The 22,719-nt window shown below is 47.7% G+C and overlaps 1 protein-coding gene across 2 annotated transcripts; it reads right to left on the bottom strand.

The window, feature by feature from the left end:
* Positions 1 to 254: 254 nt before the first annotated feature.
* Positions 255 to 2,122, bottom strand: LOC125541448 (probable receptor-like protein kinase At1g49730). Of its 2 annotated transcripts, none has more exons than XM_048704859.1 (7): positions 1,909 to 2,122; positions 1,535 to 1,805; positions 1,394 to 1,446; positions 1,246 to 1,313; positions 1,051 to 1,140; positions 907 to 967; positions 255 to 817 (listed from the first exon to the last, which is right to left on the bottom strand). In XM_048704859.1, the coding sequence occupies exons 1-7, from the start codon at positions 1,940 to 1,942 to the stop codon at positions 510 to 512; spliced, it is 885 nt and encodes a 294-aa protein (XP_048560816.1). In that variant the 5' UTR covers positions 1,943 to 2,122; the 3' UTR covers positions 255 to 509. The 2 variants fall into 2 exon arrangements, with proteins under 2 accessions (XP_048560816.1, XP_048560818.1); XM_048704861.1 differs by having other exon boundaries at positions 907 to 961; positions 1,909 to 2,118.
* Between the last annotated feature and the right edge of the window lie 20,597 nt (positions 2,123 to 22,719).

Below are 22,719 nucleotides of genomic sequence, written 5' to 3'. Positions count from 1 at the left end.
CCATTGGAAAAAAAGCCCACTAAAATTATTGAGAATTATTGGTCAGTTTATCATTACCAGCTCGTTTGAAATGCATTGTTCTAATACAAAAACCGGGGTAATCCTCCTTTTTCCAAAAAAAAAACTTGTTTGGAATGCAGGAACTTGATGGTAACAAACCAACTTTATTAACAGTCTTGCAAAAGAGAACCGAGTTTTGGAGTTTCTGTCCAGATATTTTTAATGTGTGGAGACTTCTTCCACCTTCCACCCGCAAAAAAAAAAAAATTGCGTGGAGACTTCTTCGCCACCGATGTCATATAATATCTCTGCGTGGATGTACAATACATACTCTCTCCGTTTCGAATTACTTGTTGCAGATATAGATGTACCTCGATGTATTTTAGTTTTAGATACATTTATTTCTGCGACGAGTAAGTAATTTGAAACGGAAGGAGTACATTGCAATTTGCATTGCATTCACCCGCAAGCAAAGGACAAAAAGAAGAGCTACGTACACAAGATTACTGTCATCTGTTTTTGTCACCCACCTTCCCCTGCAAGTAGCGGAGTACCTGTGGGATCGAGACAACGGCGGTGCCGCTGCCAGGCCTAGTGCAGAGCCTCGCGACTATCACGAGGTCCCGGAGCTCGCCGGCGTCGTAGGTGCCCCCGAGATCCGCGTCCACCATCCTCTGCATGGATCCGGCGAACCCTGGCTCCTGCACCCACCGCACGAGCTCGCCGTCGCCGCCCCCGGGCGACTGTCCGGTGACGAGCTCCAGGAGCAACACGCCGTACTGGAACACCAGCTCCGTCCGCCTCTGCTGAATTCGCTCTGGAGAAAGAACACGCAGGCTCTAGTGTCAGTGTCAGTGCCATTCCAGACGTGTCAGACAAAGTGATGATAAAAATGGCCAAGAGAACCTTCGGCGTGGGATCCTTCGGAAGAGTCGTGACCGACGACACTGACGTTCGATAGCTGAAACTTAGTACAAATTCAGTTGCTCGATCGATCTATTGGCGGGCCAGGACAGATAGCATCGTCTGCAACGTACCAATGTGACTCACCTTGGCGACGAAATCAGCATCCATCAGCACGTTGCTCGAGTTCACCGTCACGTGGAACACCGGAGGGTCGCAGAAGTAGTAGAGATACTCCTGCATCCACTCAAAATCAATCAAGAAAATAAATGGTGTTATCTTTCTTGCGTCAAATTTTGAAGTGTTGTGGATGTGGCAGTGGTCGTTAGCAGAAAGGATTACCAGGGCTGCTGCGACATCTATGGCAACCTGCAACCGGGTCCTCCAGTTGAGTGGCGTCCTAAGAGGATCTGTTGCAGCAGGACGCATCATCAGTGTGGCAGCTTAACTGAAGAGCACAAGAGATATCCCTCCCTCAAGAATTTATTACCGTGGAGGCATTCTTTCAGGCTCCTGTTCTCCATCTGATCAAACACCAGAAACCTGTAACAAGAAAGAGAAGCGCAAATCAGAAGATTAGTTAGGAGAAGAGAAAAATACAGTACTAATAAAAATGGCGCCGTGGGTGAACCTGTTGTGTCCTTCTGAGAAGCCGCGGAGCCTGACGACGTGTCGGTGGTTGAGGCGGCCGAGCAGCTGCAGCTCCCGGTAGAAGGCGCCCTCCTGCCCTTCCTGGTCCGGGTCGCCGCCGCCCGCACGGCGCACCGTGGCGACGAGGCCATCAGCGAAGCGGGCGCGGTACGCCGTGCCGCGAGGCCCGCCGGTCTCGAGGGCCGTGCTGAAGCCTCTGGTGGCCGCCTCGATCTCGCTCGGCTTGAACCTCCTCACGAACGGCAGAACACCTGGTTTTCCGAAAGCAAAGCCACAGAGAGACAGATTGGTACGCGTGCGCGAAATTCCCGAGGAAAAGAAGGCAGTGAAGCTCGGAGAAGGGAGAGGGCGTACGCGTGCGGCCGAGCCGCTGGTGGAGGCAGCCCATGCCCACCCGTCTGGAGAGGTCGGCAGGCAGAGGCAGACGGCGCACCGGGATTGGTGCGCTTATTTGTTTCAGAGCAGAGGAGACAGATGCTCCTACTGTAGTAGGCAGCAGGCAGACGGTGAGGGAGGCCTATGTTTTCTTGCTCTTGTTTATGGAGATCTTCAGGTACAACGAAATGGACCGCCTATCCTCTTTTGCCGTTGGTAAATTAGTTAAAACCGTGCTGCCGCAGCGAAAGCAGGGATGCTCGAGTCGACTTGCTTTTGTGTCGGTCCCCATCCAGCCTCCCACTCGCAACGCAAGTTTCGAATCATAAAAGGTGAAGAAAAATTCCTCTCGAGGCACGAACTAGGGAGGCATCACCATGTGGCTGCCCTACAAGAAAAAGTAGTGTGGGCGTCATTAAGCAAATAAAAACGAATTTAGGATATGCATGCATCTCCTACTACTTTTTCTATCTTTTACCTTAGGACCACTCTCTCTTTTCCCAAGCATGTGCCTCCAGATCCCATAGGACCATTCGGACCAATTTTTTTGACACCCGAGTCTACATGGCAAGGCATCAGTTTGAGTCTATGCATTGGTCGTATGCCCTTAGGGCATGTATAATGGTGACATATGGATACATATGTCCCATGATAAAAAGTAATTTAAGGCACCTATATTTATGTTTTCTCCCCAATGCAAGCTATCATTAGTGGGCCTCATTAAGAAATAGAAAATAAAGACTCTAGTACACATGCATCTCTACTTTCACTCAAGCATTTTCAGCTTTTGTCACCGGACCACACTTTTTCTCTTCAAGGACCGCCTCCTGGAGAGGATCCCGCTTCCCTATCCGAACCTACTTTACGTCATATTCGATCCTACATGGCATGCGAGGCATCACCTTGAGGCTATGCATTGTACATGCCCTTAGAGCATCTCCAAAGCGGACCATCAATTTGTATCTGTCCAAACAACATGATCCGAACTTGTTATGTCATCTAACATGATTCTGTATCGGTCGGCTGACCGATTCAAAAAAGTTTTTTCCCGCAAATTGAAAGCTAGGGGGGGGGGGGGGGGGGGCTTGCGAGATTTCGGAAAGTAGCCACGTGGAACTCTGACACCCCAAACAACTGAAATTTCCTCCCTACTTTGCATCCACACCCTCCTCCGCCGCCGCCGTTGTACCTCTTCGGCCGCCACCCAAGTCTTGCCGAACGTCCGAAGCACCATCCATGCACCCGCTCCCCTTGTACTACTGCTGTTGGTGAATGCAGTATTTCAAATTTTTTACCTACGATCACGCAAGATCTATCTAGAAGATGCATAGCAACGAGAGGGGAGAGTGTGTCTACGTACCCTCGTAGACTGAAAGCGGAAGCGTTTAGTAACGCGGTTAATGTAGTCAAACGTCTTCGTGATCCAACCGATCCTAGCACCGAACGTACGACACCTCTGCGTTCAGCACACGTTCAGCTCGATGACGTCCCTCGAGCTCTTGATCCAGTTGAGGACGAGGGAGAGTTTCGTCAGCACGACGGCGTGTTGACGATGATGATGAAGTTACCGGTGCAGGGCTTCGCCTAAGCACTACGACGATATGACCAAGCTGTGTAACTGTGGAGGGGGCACCGCACACGGCTAAGAGAAGACTTGGTGTGCCTTTGGGGTGCCCCCCTCCCACGTATATAAAGGAGGGGAAGAGGAGGTTGTCGTGGTTCTAAGTCTGACAGTAGAATAGGGGGTACGTATGAGGAGGCAAGATCCTAGCTACGATGAGATTGTGCATGCAAGATTTACGAGTTCAGGCCCTTCTCGGAGGAAGTAAAAGCCCTATGTCTCGGTGCCCGGAGGCGGTCGGCTAGATTATGTGTGAAGTTACAGGGGGTGCGAACCCTTGTGCTAGTGGAGGGGGGTGACTTATATAGAGTGCGCCAAGACTTCAGCCAGCCCACGTTACAAGGAGTTCAATGTACATTAAGATGAGACGTTACTGGTAATGCCAACAATAAAGACATATAAATGATCATTAACGCTACGGAGTGAACTCCTGACCGTTGCCATCCTGAGTGATTTTAGATCTTCTGTACTCCAAGTGGTTTCTAGTATGGTTGAATGATGATATACTGGTCGAATGGAACTGGGTTATCCGAGTGGAATTGTTAGTCTAGTGGGTTGCACTCTGAGGTGATTCCAGTCGGTGGATGCTGCTGTGTTTTGAATACCGTTGATATTAGGGCAGTGTCCTTGGGAAGGGTGTTTAGGTCAAGCCTATTACCCTACCCTAGGTACATATCATCGTCATTAGCCCCCGAATGGGTCGAGGTTCAAGGGGAGAAGAGGTTGAATATAGTTCCAACCTGATTCTTATGCTTCAGGGGCATTTTCCCTGGGTCGGCGAACGACGCTGGAACTTCAACTTTGTTTTCAGTCGCCTTGATCCATTCAGAGTTTGTCGACTGAATTTATTCTGATGTGCTTCGAGTGTTGGAGTGGTATGAAATCTTGGGCGTGATTGGTTGCACGGCCATTCCCGGACCTCACGAGATTCAAAATTTGGGGAAGTGCACGGGACGGAGAGCATCGTAGTAAACGGGACGAATTAGGCAGGGGTGCCTCGATCTCCGCGCCACCTTTTTCGCCATGTACCGAGCGCGCGACTGTTGCAGGATTTGACAGGATCTCTCGGGCCCACATGTCAGCCACTCGGAAGCGGGCTAATAAAAGGCGCCATGGCCGGTGTGTCTGCACAGCGCATCCCATTCTCCTTCTTCTTCTTCTTCTTCTTCTTCTTCTTCTTCTTCTTCTTCTTCTTCTTCTTCTTCTTCTTTTCTTCTTCTTCTTTTTCTTCCTCTGCTTCTCCACCTCGCCGTCCGCTGCTCTCGACGCCATCGCTCCACTCGTGAGCAGTCCGCGGTGATGGGGAAGGACAAGACGGCGGCCCTAGAGCGTGCCAAGAAGGTGACGACGATGATGACGGTGAAGCCGAAGGGCAAGAAGACGAGTCGGGGGGATCGTCTTCGAGGTCCGGCCTGCCGCACTGCTGGATCCAGGGCGACTGGATTCGGTCCACGATACAGCAGGAGGATCTGTCCGAAGGGGGCTTGATTGCCCACGGATCTTGGAGGCTGCCGGGCAACGAGACCGAGCCGCAGCCGCAGGAGGGTGAGTGCGTCCTCCTCACGACTCACGTTGACCGTGGTTTCTCACTGCCCCCATCCTTTCTTCCGGGGTTTTCTGAACTTTTTTAGAGCCCAACTTCATCACTTTTCCCCCAACACCATCACGTACCTCGCTGCATTTGTTTCCATGTGTGAGAATTTCCTGGGTTGTCGACCGCATTGGGGTCTCTTCAAACACATCTTTACTTGTCGCTCTCAGTCTATGAAAAAGGCTAATTCGAGTGATGAGAGGACGCATGTGATCCAGATGTGTGGAGGTCTAGGGATTCAGACGAGAGGCAAAAGTACTTTTCCAGCTGTGATTCTTCCCGATTCAGCTAGAGGGTGCCAATCGACCTGGTTTTATTTCAAGGACCAACCAACTCCTCGCCAGTCGACCGGTCTTCCTCCCTTCTCCATGGAGTGAGTCCAGCAGCCTACTTCTTTGAAAGTAACTTCGGGAGAGAAAGCAAAGGTGAACATGCTAGTGGAACGATTAGTCCAATTAGTCCGCGATGGCGTGACTGGTATGGACTTGCTGGAGGTGTTTCTCAGTCGACGCATCCAGCCACTCCAGGCCCGCGATCATCCTATGTGGATGTACTCGGGTATTGAAGACACCACTCGGATCCACCCGGAGGAGTTCACCGAGGAAACGGTGGAGCAGTGGTTGCAGGGCATCACTGGAAACAAAGACATACCTAGGGGGTCTAGGAGAGTTCTACCATTCGACGCTGACAATGAACCTGAAAAGGTCTATTCTTTACTGCCGAGTGTTTCTTCATTCTGATTTGTAACTGTCCTTGTGCTCGACTGATGTCTGTGCTATTCTTTGCCTTGCAGGTTTACACTAAGATGTACTCGATGCCCAATGGAGAACAGGATCAGGACGGAGAGGCGAGCGGAGGTGAAAGTGGTGACTGGAAATCCAATGAAGAAGATGGGGAGGAGAGTGAGGACTCAAGCAACGGCGAGGAGGTCGACTCTGTCGGGGAACGTAGTAATTTCAAAAAATTTCCTACGCACACGCAAGATCATGGTGATGCATAGCAACAAGAGGGGAGAGTGTTGTCTATGTACCCTCGTAGACCGAAAGCGAAAGCGTTATGACAACGCGGTTGATGTAGTCATACGTCTTCACAGCCGACCGATCAAGCACCGAAACTACGGCACCTCCGAGTTTTAGCACACGTTCAGCTCGATGATGATCTCCGGACTCCGATCCAGCAAAGTGTCGGGGAAGAGTTCCGTCAGAACGACGGCGTGGTGACGATCTTGATGTTCTACTGTCGCAGGGCTTCGCCTAAGCACCACTACAATATTATCGAGGACTATGGTGGAAGGGGGCACCGCACACGGCTAAGAAAACGATCACGAGGATCAACTTGTGTGTCTAGAGGTGCCCCCTTGCCCCCGTATATAAAGGAGCAAGGGGAGGTGCAGCCGGCCCTAGGAGGAGGCGCGCAGGAGGAGTCCTACTCCTACCGGGAGTAGGACTCCCCCCCTTTCCCTAGTTGGATTAGGACTTGGGGGGGAAGGAGGAGAGGGAAGAAAGGAAAGGGGGGCACCACCCCCCCTCCTTGTCCAATCCGGACTTGGGGGGGGGGGGGCGGGAAGGGCGCGCGGCAGCCCCTAGGCCTCCTCTCCTCTTTCTCCACTAGGCCCATTAAGGCCCATTAGGTTACCGGGGGGTTCCGGTAACCTCCCGATACTCCGGTAAAATGTCGATTTCACCCGGAACATTTCCGATGTCCAAACATAGGCTTCCAACATATCAATCTTTATGTCTCGACCATTTCGAGACTCCTCGTCATGTCCGTGGTCACATCTGGGACTCCGAAAAAACTTCGGTACATCAAAATATATAAACTCATAATGAAACTGTCATCGTAACGTTAAGCGTGCGGACCCTACGGGTTCGAGAACAATGTAGACATGACCGAGACATGTCTCCGGTCAATAACCAATAGCGGAACCTGGATGCTCATATTGGCTCCTACATATTCTATGAAGATCTTTATCGGTCAGACCGCATAACAACATACATTGCTCCCTTTGTCATCGGTATGTTACTTGCCCGAGATTCGATCGTCGGTATCTCAATACCTAGTTCAATATCGTTATCGGCAAGTCTCTTTACTCGTTTCGTAATACATCATCTCGCAACTAACTCATTAGTTGTAATGCTTGCAAGGCTTATGTGATGTGCATTACCGAGAGGGCCCAGAGATACCTCTCCGACAATCGGAGTGACAAATCCTAATCTAGAAATATGCCAACCCAACATGTACCTTTGGAGACACCTGTAGAGCTCTTTTATAATCACCCAGTTACGTTGTGACGTTCGGTAGCACACAAAGTGTTTCTTCGGCAAACGGGAGTTGCATAATCTCATAGTCATAGGAACATGTATAAGTCATGAAGAAAGGAATAGCAACATACTAAACGATCGGGTGCTAAGCTAATGGAATGGGTCATGTCAATCACATCATTCTTCCAATGATGTGATCCCATTAATCAAATGACAACACATGTCTATGGTTAGGAAACATAACCATCTTCGATTAACGAGCTAGTCAAGTAGAGGCACACTAGTGACATTTGGTTTGTCTATGTATTCACACAAGTATTATGTTTCCGGATAATACAATTCTAGCATGAACAATAAACATTTACCATGATATAAGGAAATAAATAATAACTTTATTATTGCCTCTAGGGCATATTTCCTTCAGTCTCCCACTTGCACTAGAGTCAATAATCTAGATTACACAGTAATGATTCTAACACCCATGGAGCTTTGGTGCTGATCATGTTTTGCTCGTGGAAGAGGCTTAGTCAACGGGTTTGCTACATTCAGATCCGTATGTATCTTGCAAATCTCTATGTATCCCACCTGGACTAGATCCCGGATGGAATTGAAGCGTCTCTTGATGTGCTTGGTTCTCTTGTGAAATCTGGATTCCTTTGCCAAGACAATTGCACCAGTATTGTCACAACAGATTTTCATTGGACCCGATGCACTAGGTATGACACCTAGATCGGATATGAACTCCTTCATCCAGACTCCTTCGTTCGCTGCTTCCGAAGCAGCTATGTACTCCGCTTCACATGTAGATCCCGCCACAACGCTTTGTTTAGAACTGCACCAACTGACAGCTCCACTGTTTAATGTAAACACGTATCCGGTTTGCGATTTAGAATCGTCCGGATCAGTGTCAAAGCTTGCATCAACGCAACCATTTACGATGAGCTCTTTGTCACCTCCATATATGAGAAACATATCCTTAGTCCTTTTCAGGTATTTCAGGATGTTCTTGACCGCTGTCTAGTGATCCACTCCTGGATTACTTTGGTACCTCCCTGCTAGACTTATAGCAAGACATACATCAGGTCTGGTACACAGCATTGCATACATGATAGAGCCTATGGCTGAAGCATAGGGAACATCTTTCATTTTCTCTCTATCTTCTGCAGTGGTCGGGCATTGATTTTTACTCAATTTCACACCTTGTAACACAGGCAAGAATCCTTTCTTCGCTTGATCCATTTTGAACTTCTTCAAAATTTTGTCAAGGTATGTACTTTGTGAAAGTCCAATTAAGCGTCTTGATCTATCTCTATAGATCTTAATGCCCAATATGTAAGCAGCTTCACCGAGGTCTTTCATTGAAAAACTCTTATTCAAGTATCCCTTTATGCTATCCAGAAATTCTATATCATTTCCGATTAGTAATATGTCATCTACATATAATATCAGAAATGCTACAGAGCTCCCACTCACTTTCTTGTAAATACAGGCTTCTCCAAAAGTCTGTACAAAACCAAATGCTTTGATCACACTATCAAAGCGTTTATTCCAACTCCGAGAGGCTTGCACCAGTCCATAAATGGATCACTGGAGCTTGCACACTTTGTTAGCTCCCTTTGGATCAACAAAACCTTCCGGCTACATCATATACAACTCTTCTTCCAGAAATCCATTCAGGAATGCAGTTTTTACATCCATTTGCCAAATTTCATAATCATAAAATGCGGCAATTGCTAACATGATTCGGACAGACTTAAGCATCGCTACGGGTGAGAAGGTCTCATCGTAGTCAATCCCTTGAACTTGTCGAAAACCTTTTGCGACAAGTCGAGCTTTGTAGACAGTAACATTACCGTCAGCGTCAATCTTCTTCTTGAAAATCCATTTATTCTCAATTGCTTGCCGATCTTTGGGCAAGTCAACCAAAGTCCACACTTTGTTCTCATACATGGATCCCATCTCAGATTTCATGGCTTTAAGCCATTTTGCGGAATCTGGGCTCACCATCGCTTCTCCATAGTTCGTAGGTTCATCATGATCTAGTAGCATGACTTCTAGAACAGGATTACCGTACCACTCTGGTGCGGATCTTACTCTGGTTGATCTACGAGGTTCAGTAGTATCTTGTTCTGAAGTTTCATGATCATCATCATTAGCTTCCTCACTAATTGGTGTAGGTGTTACAGAAACCATTTTCTGTGATGTACTACTTTCCAATAAGGGAGCAGGTACAGTTACCTCATCAAGTTCTACTTTCCTCCCACTCACTTCTTTCGAGAGAAACTCCTTCTCTAGAAAGTTTCCGAATTTAGCAACAAAAGTCTTGCCTTCGGATCTGTGATAGAAGGTGTATCCAATAGTTTCCTTTGGATATCCTATGAAGACACATTTCTCCGATTTGGGTTCGAGCTTATCAGGTTGAAGCTTTTTCACATAAGCATCGCAGCCCCAAACTTTCAGAAACGACAACTTTGGTTTCTTGCCAAACCACAGTTCATAAGGCGTCGTCTCAACGGATTTTGATGGTGCCCTATTTAACGTGAATGCGGCCGTCTCTAAAGCATAAACCCAAAACGATAGCGGTAAATCAGTAAGAAACATCATAGATCGCACCATATCTAGTAAAGTACGATTACGACGTTCGGACACACCATTATGATGTGGTGTTCTGGGTGGCGTGAGTTGCGAAACTATTCCGCATTGTTTCAAATGTATACCAAACTCGTAACTCAAATATTCTCCTCCACGATCAGATCATAGGAATTTTATTTTCTTGTTACAATGATTTTCAACTTCACTCTGAAATTCTTTGAACTTTTCAAAAGTTTCAGACTTATGTTTCATTAAGTAGATATATCCATATCTGCTTAAGTCATCTGTGAAGGTGAGAAAATAACGATATCCGCCACGAGCCTCAACATTCATCGGACCACATACATCTGTATGTATGATTTCCAACAAATCTGTTGCTCTCTCCATAGTACCGGAGAACGGTGTTTTGGTCATCTTGCCCATAAGGCACGGTTCGCAAGTACCAAGTGATTCATAATCAAGTGGTTCCAAAAGTCCATCAGTATGGAGTTTCTTCATGCGCTTTACACCGATATGACCTAAACGGCAGTGCCACAAATAAGTTGCACTATCATTATCAACTCTGCATCTTTTGGTTTCTACATTATGAATATGTGTGTCACTACTATCGAGATTTAATAAGAATAGACCACTCTTCAAGGGTGCATGACCATAAAAGATATTACTCATATAAATAGAACAACCATTATTCTCTGATTTAAATGAATAACCGTCTCGCATCAAACAAGATCCAGATATAATGTTCATGCTCAACGCTGGCACCAAATAACAATTATTTAGGTCTAATACTAATCCCGAAGGTAGATGTAGAGGTAGTGTGCCGACCGCGATCACATCGACTTTGGAACCATTTCCCACGCGCATCGTCACCTCGTCCTTAGCCAATCTTCGCTTAATCCGTAGTCCCTGTTTCTAGTTGCAAATATTAGCAACAGAACCAGTATCAAATACCCAGGTGCTACTGCGAGCATTAGTAAGGTACACATCAATAACATGTATATCACATATACCTTTATTCACCTTGCCATCCTTCTTATCTGCCAAATACTTGGGGTAGTTCCGCTTCCAGTGACCAGTCTGCTTGCAGTAGAAGCATTCAATTTCAGGCTTAGGTCCAGATTTGGGTTTCTTCTCCTGAGCAGCAACTTGCTTGCTGTTCTTTTGAAGTTCCCCTTCTTCTTCCCTTTGCCCTTTTCTTGAAACTAGTGGTCTTGTTGACCATCAACACTTGATGCTCCTTTTTGATTTCTACCTCCGCAGCTTTCAGCATTACGAAGAGCTCGGGAATTGTCTTATTCATCCCTTGCATATTATAGTTCATCACGAAGCTCTTGTAGCTAGGTGAAAGTGATTGGAGAATTCTATCAATGACGCAATCATCTGGAAGATTAACTCCCAATTGAATCAAGTGATTATTATACCCAGACATTTTGAGTATATGCTCACTGACAGAACTGTTCTCCTCCATCTTGCAGCTATAGAACTTATTGGAGACTTCATATCTCTCAATCCGAGCATTTGCTTGAAATATTAACTTCAACTCCTGGAACATCTCATATGCTCCATGACGTTCAAAACGTCGTTGAAGTCCCGATTCTAAGCCGTAAAGCATGGCACACTGAACTATCGAGTAGTCATCAGCTTTGCTCTGCCAGACGTTCATAACATCTGGTGTTGCTCCAGCAGCAGGCCTGGCACCCAGCGGTGCTTCCAGGACGTAATTCTTCTGTGCAGCAATGAGGATAATCCTCAAGTTACGGACCCAGTCCGTGTAATTGCTACCATCATCTTTCAACTTTGCTTTCTCAAGGAACGCATTAAAATTCAACGGAACAACAGCACGGGCCATCTATCTACAATCAAACATAAACAAGCAAGATACTATCAGGTACTAAGTTCATGATAAATTTAAGTTCAATTAATCATATTACTAAAGAACTCCCACTTAGATAGACATCCCTCTAATCCTCTAAGTGATCACGTGATCCAAATTAACTAAACCATGTCCGATCATCACGTGAGATGGACTAGTTTCATTGGTGAACATCACTATGTTGATCATATCTACTATATGATTCACGCTCGACCTTTCGGTCTCTGTGTTCCGAGGCCATATCTGTATATGCTTGGCTCGTCAAGTATAACCTGAGTATTCCGCGTGTGGAACTGTTTTGCACCCGTTGTATTTGAACGTAGAGCCTATCACACCCGATCATCACGTGGTGTCTCAGCACGAAGAACTTTCGCAACGGTGCATACTCAGGGAGAACACTTCTTGATAATTAGTGAGAGATCATCTTAAAATGCTACTGTCAATCAAAGCAAGATAAGATGCATAAAAGATAAACATCACATGCAATCAATATAAGTGATATGATATGGCCATCATCATCATCTTGTGCTTGTGATCTTCATCTTCGAAGCACCATCATGATCACCATCGTCACCGGCGTGACACCTTGATCACCATCGTAGCATCGTTGTCGTCTCGCCAATCTTATTCTTCCACGACTATCGCTACCGCTTAGTGATAAAGTAAAGCATTACAGCGCGATTGCATTGCATACAATAAAGCGACAACCATATGGCTCCTGCCAGTTGCCGATAACTCGGTTACAAAACATGATCATCTCATACAATAAAATTTAGCATCATGTCTTGACCATATCACATCATAACATGCCCTGCAAAAACAAGTTAGACGTCCTCTACTTTGTTGTTGCAAGTTTTACGTGGCTGCTACGGGCTTAAGAAAGAACCAATCTTACCTACGCATCAAAACCACAACGATAGTTTGTCAAGTTGGTGCTGTTTTAACCTTCGCAAGGACCGGGCGTAGCCACACTCGGTTCAACTAAAGTTGGAGAAATTGACACCCGCCAGCCACCTGTGTGCAAAGCACGTCGGTAGAACCAGTCTCGCGTAAGCGTACACGTAATGTCGGTCCGGGCCGCTTCATCCAACAATACCGCCGAACCAAAGTATGACATGCTGGTAAGCAGTATGACTTATATCGCCCACAACTCACTTGTGTTCTACTCGTGCATATAACATCAACATATAAAACCTAGGCTCTGATACCACTGTCGGGGAACGTAGTAATTTCAAAAAATTTCCTACGCACATGCAAGATCATGGTGATGCATAGCAACGAGAGGGGAGAGTGTTGTCTACGTACCCTCGTAGACCGAAAGCGGAAGCATTATGACAACGCGGTTGATGTAGTCATACGTCTTCACAGCCGACTGATCAAGCACCGAAACTACGGCACCTCCGAGTTATAGCACACGTTCAGCTCGATGACGATCCCCGGACTCCGATCCAGCAAAGTGTCAGGGAAGAGTTCCGTCAGCACGACGGCGTGGTGACGATCTTGATGTTCTACTGTCGCAGGGCTTCGCCTAAGCACCACTACAATATTATCGAGGACTATGGTGGAAGGGGGCACCGCACACGGCTAAGAAAACAATCACGAGGATCAACTTGTGTGTCTAGAGGTGCCCCCTTGCCCCCGTATATAAAGGAGCAACGGGAGGTGCGGCCGGCCCTAGGAGGAGGTGCGCAGGAGGAGTCCTACTCCTACCGGGAGTAGGACTCCCCTCTTTCCCTAGTTGGATTAGGACTTGGGGGGGGGAAGGAGGAGAGGGAAGAAAGGAAAGGGGGGGGGGGGGCCACCCCCCTCCTTCTCCAATTCGGACTTGGGGGGGGGGGGGGGGGGGGGGGGCGCGCGGCAGCCCCTAGGCCTCCTCTCCTCTTTCTCCACTAGGCCCATTAAGGCCCATTAGGTTACCGGGGGGTTCCGGTAACCTCCCGATACTCCGGTAAAATGCCGATTTCACCCGGAACACTTCCGATGTCCAAACATAGGCTTCCAATATATCAATATTTATGTCTCGACCATTTCGAGACTCCTCGTCATGTCCGTGATCACATCCGGGACTCTGAACAAACTTCGGTACATCAAAATATATAAACTCAAAATGAAACTGTCATCGTAACGTTAAGCGTGCGGACCCTACGGGTTCGAGAACAATGTAGACATGACCGAGACATGTTGTCAGGACCCCGATTCCAAGTCACATCGATCTAACCGGTAACACCTCATATCACTTTGCGGCCTCACGCACGGTATTCCCACGGGTGTCGCGTTACCATGGCCCGGGACCGTTTGTGCCTTTTGGCTCAAGTATATGATAGTGTCGCTAGCATCCATATGACAGAGAACCCGGGCCGACATGGCTAGTCGTGAACCCAAAGCGGCACTAACCTATGGGGACAGGCATACATGAATCACATCGAGGTTGTCGGTCAGCAGCGTGTGAATCCGGGCTGTAGCACCGGGCTAAGAGGATTCCGGGAACCCGGGCTGTAGCAGGCTAGGCAGGACTCCGGATGTCACCGCGTGACATTTCCCCGAAGGGACAGACACAGGAACAAAGTGAAACACATGCCGGCCAGTCAAGTGTCCTGAGCAGGAGTGCTGGGCTAGTAGGACTCCGGTGAACCGGGCTGTAGCGGACTACTATGGCTCATGGAAGCACTAGACTACATTTCCCCATAAGAGAGGCTGCCAAGGATAAACAACTAGATTGTCGGATCCCACACATACCAAGCATTTCAATCATACACACAATATGCTCGGTATGTGTAAATACAACATGGCATCACAACATAACTCTACAACTCAAGTATTTATTCCTTAGGCTCCGAGGAGTGAGATATTACAAACATGGGTCTCATGACCCAACAATCACAGCATACAAATCAAGCACATGTGGAAGCTTAACATGTCTGAGTACAGACATCTACAAATGGAAAAAGGCTAAGAAGCCTGACTATCTACCAGATCTTGCCGAGGGCACAAGATCGTAGCTGAGGTATCAAGCTAACGTCGAAGTCCACGCGGAACTACTAGCGAGACTGAAGTCTCTCTCTGCAAAACATAAATTAAGCAAACGTGAGTACAAAGGTACTCAGCAAGACTTATAGAAGAACTACCTACATATGCATCAGTATCAACAAGGGGGGGGGGTGGAGTTTAACTGCAGCAAGCCAGCTTTGACTCAGTGGCTAACCTGAACTACGACTGCAAGCAACTCTTTTGAGGTGGTGCACACGAGTCCACATATTCACCATTCAATACACCACTATGGAACTGCTCCCGTCTCCCTACGAGAAGGCCATCCATAGCACTCACACTTATCTTGCGAGTTTTAGAGTATCCACTTTCACTTGTCTATGAACTATGCAAGGGGTCCAAGTTTCCATATCCGAGGAATATGGCTATTTGAATAGATAATGATAACCTTGCAGGGGTGTACTTCTTCACACACGCTTCCACCACTTACCGTCGTTTACACGACATGTACTCGGCAACCTTCAAGCGGAAGCCCAACGAGGGTGTCGGCCACGGCCTACCTAAACACTCAAGTCTCTAGTCCAGGTTTATCGCCTATCCAGGTTCCATCCGCAGGGAGTCTGGCCGAGGTTTCCACATACGGCCCCGAACGATGTGAACAGGGTTCCCGAGACACCAAACGGGCGCCCGGTACACCGTGCCACGGTGTATCTACCGCAACATAGCCCACCCCTGGGGTCAGCGCTACGCACGGCCGCCAACACATAACCTACAAACACCAGAAACTAGTTGCAACTCCTGGACAGAGTACTAGGGTGATTAAGAAGCCGAGAGGGTCAATTAAGGATCCCAATGAGTGGTAGTAGCTGTTCATGGATCACAGACACAGAACTCAGTTCCTGAGGACGGTTTCAATGAGACAACCCACCATGTACTCCTACATGGCCTCTCACCGCTACCTTTACCCAAACGTGTTCACACACTTAGCTCACACACAGTAGGACATGTTCACACACCTCCTATTCATTCCCGATGAATCAGACCTGACACAACTCTATGCTATAGCAGGCATGACAAACAAGCATGAATGAGTAGGCACATCAGGGCTCAAACAACTCCTACTCATGCTAGTGGGTTTCATCTATTTACTATGCCAATGACAGGTCATGCAGAGGAAAGGGGTTCAACTACCGCAACATGTAACAGTTGAATTGTTGTTGTCCTAATGCAGTAAAAGAGAGCAGGAGCGAGAGAGTGGGATTGTATCGGAATGAACAAGGGGGTTTTTCTTGCCTGGCACTCCTGAAGATAACATAGTTCTTCATCGGTGTCATCGATCTCATCGTCGAAACCACGTCTATCGAGAGGGGACAAATACCGGCAGCAGAGAAAGAAACACAATCAATGCAATGCACAATATGATGCATGATCATGACATGTCAATATGCTGTGGTTCGAGCTAATGCAACTAGCTACATGTTAAATGGAGTTGGTTTGAACCCTAGGTTCAAATTCAAACTCCATATGTGAAATTCAAATGCCATTTAATTGATTTGACCTGATCAGCAGGTATAAGTTGATCTAACATGCATGAAAGTGGTACAGATGGATAGATTGGATTTTTCTGATCATTTTTCATATATAATTTATTTCATTTGGAGTTACGGTTGAATTTCTATGAATTTTAGAAGTTATACTAATTTCTGGAATTTTCTAAACTTTTCTGATTTAATCAAATTTCAGAAAATAGTTACAGCGTCAGCATGACATCAAGATGACGTCATCAGGTCAACACAGCTGACCGGGGTCAAACCTGAGTTGTGGGTCCCACATGTCGGTGTAACAGGGTCAGCGGCAGAGGCTGACCAGTGGGGCCAGGTCAACGCTGAGTGGCAAGGTCAAACTGACCAGTGGGCCACGGGCATTAGCTTAATCTAAGCAGGGGGATAAACATGTGATTAATTAAGGGTGTGGGCCCATTTGTCAGTGACGGAGGATGTTAGTTAGCCCCGTCATTAGTACTAATGATGGTGCCACGTTGGCTGCCGCCGGGGATGGTCGCCGGCGAGCACACAGCACGGCGGAGGGCTTCGGTTTCGCGCTATAGGGCATGGATCGACGAGCGGTTTGCGGCTACGGAAAGCTGGAAGTCTCGCGCATCTAAAGGAGGCAACGGCTCGCGCCGGAGTGGACTAAATCGACGACGGCGACAGCTTTTGCGGCGGCCGGAGTTCGGGTTAGTTTGGGCTCGGCGTTAGGGTGCTCGGGAGGAGGATTTGGTGGGCGTTCCAAGCTCCTGGGAGCGTGCAGAGAACGGTGACGCACTCGGTTTCGAGCCTCAGGGGCTGCAGTGACGGCGGGGACATCGCTGGCGATGTGGAGCTCTCGATTCCGGCTGTGGAGCTAGCTAGAGGATGCGCGCAACGACGAGGTAAGGGGGGTTTCGATCGGGGGCTCACAGAGGATCGTTTGGCGCAGACGGCGAGGCCGGGGAGGGTCGAGGCTGAGCGGGAGGCCGAGAGGGATCTCCGGCGACCGAGGTTGAAGAAGATGGTAGTGAGGGCGCTCGGGGGCATCCGGCATCGCGTAGCTTGGTGGAGAGGACGAGGTAGACGTGGCGGAGCCCGTGGACTGCTCGGAGAGGCGAGGGGAGGTCGGTGGCCACGGGGGCAGCGGGCGGCGGCGACGGTTGCGCTCCGGCATTCTCGGGTCCGAGGGGGAGCGAGGCAGAGAGTGGGGTGGGGGAAAGTGAGAGGTCGGGCGGATCCGTACGACAACGGGGTGGTCATCCGCGGCGTCATGCTGGCCAGCGAGGGCCAGGCAGGCAGCTGCGTGCCAGCCCGCGCGGGCGCTGTGCTCGGCCTCACCTCTGCCAGTAGGCAGAGGTTGAAGACAGGCATGCCCCTGGTGGGCTGGGCCGGTTAGCTGCGCCGCCGGGTAAGGAGGCCCAAGTGGGTGAGGCAGGTGAGTTCTTCTCTCTCTCTCTTTCCTATTTTCTGTTTTCTATTTTTTTTGCAGTATGTTTTGACTTAGTTTAAATACTAAAACACTTTATAAAATTCTGCAAACTTTTATGGGCACTATCTGATTTAACCAGAGGCCCTCACCAAGTTTCAGAATATTTGGAGCTACCAAATATTTTATAGAAATTAGTAGCTCCAATTTAAATAAGTATTGACTTAATTCAAAGGCCCAAATAAATTATTTCTGTGACTCCCAAAATATTGGTTTGAATTTCACCTCATGCCAATATTTTCACAGAATAACAGGAACATTTTCTTGGACTCATTTGATGAGATTTAAATGTTGGTTATTTTTAGAGGTTTTCTGAGGCTTGGAAAATTCCTCAATTCAAATTTCAATTGAATTTAAACATGATGCAGCAACCAAACTAGTCCAAGGCCAGGGTAGAGCTAGGGCTGTGACACTCCGGTCAATAACCAATAGCGGAACCTGGATGCTCATATTGGCTCCTACATATTCTATGAAGATCTTTATTGGTCAGACCGTATAACAACATAAGTTGCTCCCTTTGTCATCGGTATGTTACTTGCCCGAGATTCGATCGTCGGTATCTCAATACCTAGTTCAATCTCGTTACCGACAAGTCTCTTTACTCGTTTCGTAATACATCATCTCGCAACTAACTCATTAGTTGTAATGCTTGCAAGGCTTATGTGATGTGCATTACCGAGAGGGCCCAGAGATACCTCTCCGACAATCGGAGTGACAAATCCTAATCTCGAAATACGCCAACCCAACATGTACCTTTGGAGACACCTGTAGAGCTCCTTTATAATCACCCGGTTATGTTGTGACGTTTGGTAGCACACAAAGTGTTCCTTCGGCAAATGGGAGTTGCATAATCTCATAGTCATAGGAACATGTATAAGTCATGAAGAAAGCAATATCAACATACTAAACGATCGGGTGCTAAGCTAATGGAATGGGTCATGTCAATCACATCATTCTTCTAATGATGTGATCCCGTTAATCAAATGACAACACATGTCTATGGTTAGGAAACATAACCATCTTCGATTAACGAGCTAGTCAAGTAGAGGCACACTAATTACGTTTGGTTTGTCTATGTATTCACACAAGTATTATGTTTCCGCATAATATAATTCTAGCATGAACAATAAACATTTATCATGATATAAGGAAATAAATAATAACTTTATTATTGCCTCTAGGGCATATTTCCTTCAGACTCCCACCCCACACTGAAAGGCGCTCCAAGCAGACCCATGATCCAGCAAGTATCTGTGGCAAAGCGGTCACGCTGACCTCGAAGCGCACTCGGACTTCCTCCCCCGTTCCGACTGAAAAGGCCCCGAAGCAACCCAGGGTTGCGGCTTCCAAACCTCGGAAGACCCTGCCTAAGATCAAGGTTGACGTTCCTATCGCCTCCAGGTAAGCATTTTGTTTTCTCTCTTTATTCAAGAGCCTCTTAAGTAGTTGTCGACTCGTTTTCTTGCTTGACCGAGTGAGGTCGGAAACTTGCAGTGCTGCTACTTCTAGGACTTCCATGGATATTTACAGAGATAAAGACGATGTGGAAATGGAAGATGCGGTCACCTCCAAAGCAGGTATGACTCTGCCATCTTGCCTCCATTTTGTCAATTAATTTGTAGGTCAATTGATATCTTACGGTCGAGTCTTTTGCAGCGTCGCAACATGTTATTGAACTTCCAAACGACGATGAAGATATGCCCCAGAGGCCTATGGAAAGGAGAGGCAGGAGCTCGGGCAGGAGGGCGCCAGCCGGCAAAACATCTCAAAGGACATCAGTGCTCGAACCGGTGATCCAGCAGTCCGGAGACCTCAATCGGGCCTCTGTCACTTTTGCCGATCCTGTGTCGACTGAACGTCCTTCGGTGTCGACTGCTCAAGATCCCGCTTCATCTGTACCACTCCATACTTCACATCCTCAGACTACTGGGACTGTTCCACCATCTCCGCTATTCGTCACCCATCATGTCCCGGAGGATCAGGTGAGCGCTGCTAAAGAAGCTATACGCCAAGCAGGCCTTATGATGGAGCAAATGAAGAAGGTGCATGAGACCAGTCAAGCTGCCTATGACGCCAGTGCAGCTCTCTAGACCAACGTCCAGGTTAGTTGATCTCCGACCGATCTTCTAGCTTGACACTTGAAAACTGCTACTTTATTATTCGTAAGATGTCCGTGGATGAGCATTTTCAAACCTTTTCAAACTTTATGTGCATCTATCATGAGTCTGCATCTGCTCACCCAGTGGGTGCCTTCTTTTACTTTGCAACCTTGTTCACTTGAGTTGACTTTGTCTCGTCGATTGAACTTTCAAATCAATGGGAGCACGCAGAGTGCATCCACTGGGTGTAGTCCCCGAGACCGTTGTCGAATGTTTGATTCGGCGGGGGTCTTAGATCTTGTTTATAATATATCCACTCAGTCTTGAACGGATCCCGTCGAGTGAACTCTTAAACCAGCGGGGGCATGCCAAGTGCACCCACTGGGTGTAGTCCCCGAGACCGCGGTCGACTGCGGGCAGTCGGCGGTGGTCTGAGAATCAATGTTGCAGTTGCTTTTCTCTTTTTTTGGGCGACTGGACTGACCAAGTCGAGTATCGAACCAAACCAGTGGGGGCACGCCAAGTGCACCCACTGGGTGTAGTCCCCGAGACTACTTTTGGATGTTTGATTCTGCAGTAGTCTTAGAACTCTTTTTGTCGTAATGTCCTGAACTTGTATTCATCATTCGGGAGCAAGTAATCTTTGTTTCTGTTGACTGACATATCTTATTCGCTGACTTCAGAAATCCTATGAGCTCATATCGCAATTTGCTGAATTCGAGAGGAAGCAGATCCAACTCAATCTTGATTTGGACTTAGCCAAGAAGAACTTGTAGAAGGCTAACGACGAAACAGTTGGTATGGAAGGTAAAAGCTTGCCGACTGTGAGATTGGACTGCCTCCTGTGTCACCTTTCCTTTCTTCTTTCTAAACTGAGTGTTGTTATTTTTTTAGAGAAAATGAGGCAGGCTCTAGCATAGAAGGACCTTGATCTTGCAGTAGCATAGAAAGAGGCACAAGAGAAAACAGCTCTCGCTGACAAGAAGCTGGCTTTAGTCGGGAAGTTAGAAGAAGATAACGCCAAGCTAAAGACTGCTCTTGATGAAGACAACAAAGAAGTGACACGTTTGAAGAAAGACAAGGGAGCCATGAATGACAAGATTGAAGATCTCTCTCGGAAGAGGGATGAGATGGAGGTTTATCTGGGGAGACTTGCCAAGAAATTGTTCCTTATGCTTGAAGGTATTTTCTTCTGCTCGACTGGTTTCTCTTGTCAGTTGTTGATTCTTCACACAGCTGTTCAACTCATTATTTTGCTGTGATGTGCAGAATTTTGCCAAAACTTCAAAGAAGAGACTGGGCGGATTGAAACGAGCTTGGACCCCATCAACTCTCCTGTTAAGGATGAAGCTGCCATGACCGTACTCCGACTAGAATCTCGCCTTGCCAGCGTCGTGGATTATCTGGCTCGACTAAAGGTGGCGGTTTCACGAGTCGACCGAGCTCTGGTCGAAGGAGAGATTCCAGAATGACCTTGAGTCTCTAATGACTCGACTCAACGAGATCCTCGGTCGAGTGCAGGCATGGAAGAAGTCATCCGCCCGATATGGTGCTGATGTGGCTCTGTCTCTGGTTCGCATCCATTGCAAAGATGTGACGCCCCTGATTCAATCGTACACTAATCATACACGCAAACATGTACGATCCAGATCAGGGACTCACGGGAAGATATCACAACACAACTCTACAAATAAAATAAGTCATACAAGCATCATATTACAAGCCAGGGGCCTCGAGGGCACGAATACAAGAGCTCGATCATAGACGAGTCAGTGGAAGCAACAATATCTGAGTACAAACATAAGTTAAACAAGTCTGCCTTAAGAAGGCTAGCACAAACTGGGATACATATCGAAAGAGGCGCATGCCTCCTGCCTGGGATCCTCCTAAACTACTCCCGGTCATCGTCAGCGACCTACACGTAGTAGTAGACACCTCCAGATAGTAGCAGTCGTCATCGACAGTGGCGTGTGGCTCCTGGACTCCAACGTCTGGCCACAGCAATCGGGTATAGGAAGGGGGAAAAGGGGGAGCAAAGCAACCGTGAGTACTCATCCAAAGTACTCGCAAGCAAGGAACTACACTACATATGTATGCATTGGTATCAAATGGAAAAGGGGTAACATATGTGGACTGAACTACAGAATGCCAGAATAAGACGGGGGTAGCTAGTCCTATCGAAGACTACGCTTCTGGTAACCTCCATCTTGCAGCAGAAGAAGGGAGTAGATGGTAAGTTCACCAAGTAACATCACATAGCATAATCCTACCCGGTGATCCTCCCCTCGTCGCCCTGTAAGAGAGCGATCACCGGTTGTATCTGGCACTTGGAAGGGTGTGTTTTATTAAGTATCCAGTTCTAGTTGTCATAAGGTCAAGGTACAACTCCGGGTCGTCCTATTACCGAAGATCACGGCTATTCGAATAGATTAACTTCCCTGCAGGGGTGCACCACATTTCCCAACACGCTCAATCCCCTTTGTCCGGACACACTTATCTAGGTCATGCCAGGCCTCGGAGGATCAACACGTCGCAGCCCTACCTAGGCACAACAGAGAGGTCAGCACGCCAGTCTAAATCCTATGGCGCAGGGGTCTGGGCCCATCGTCCATTGCACACCTGCACATTGCGTATGCAGCCGGTGAGCAGACCTTGCCTCCCTTATACAAGAGCAGGCGTTCCAGTCCAACCCGGCGCGCGGTGCCCAGTCGCTGACGTCACGAAGGCTTCGGCTGATACCACGACGTCGAGGG

The sequence above is a fragment of the Triticum urartu genome, chromosome 2 (genome assembly GCF_003073215.2).
Source record: "Triticum urartu cultivar G1812 chromosome 2, Tu2.1, whole genome shotgun sequence".
Taxonomy (NCBI): Eukaryota; Viridiplantae; Streptophyta; class Magnoliopsida; order Poales; family Poaceae; genus Triticum; species Triticum urartu.
This window is presented reverse-complemented; position numbering and strand designations above follow the sequence as displayed.

Coding starts and splice junctions, on each gene's coding strand:
- LOC125541448 (XM_048704859.1), bottom strand. CDS start 1,942: ATGGGCTGCCTCCACCAGCGGCTCGGCCGCACGC. Junction 1,806..1,908: donor CCAGCGGCTCGGCCGCACGC/GTACGCCCTCTC, acceptor TCGGAAAACCAG/GTGTTCTGCCGTTCGTGAGG. Junction 1,314..1,393: donor CCTGAAAGAATGCCTCCACG/GTAATAAATTCT, acceptor CTGCTGCAACAG/ATCCTCTTAGGACGCCACTC.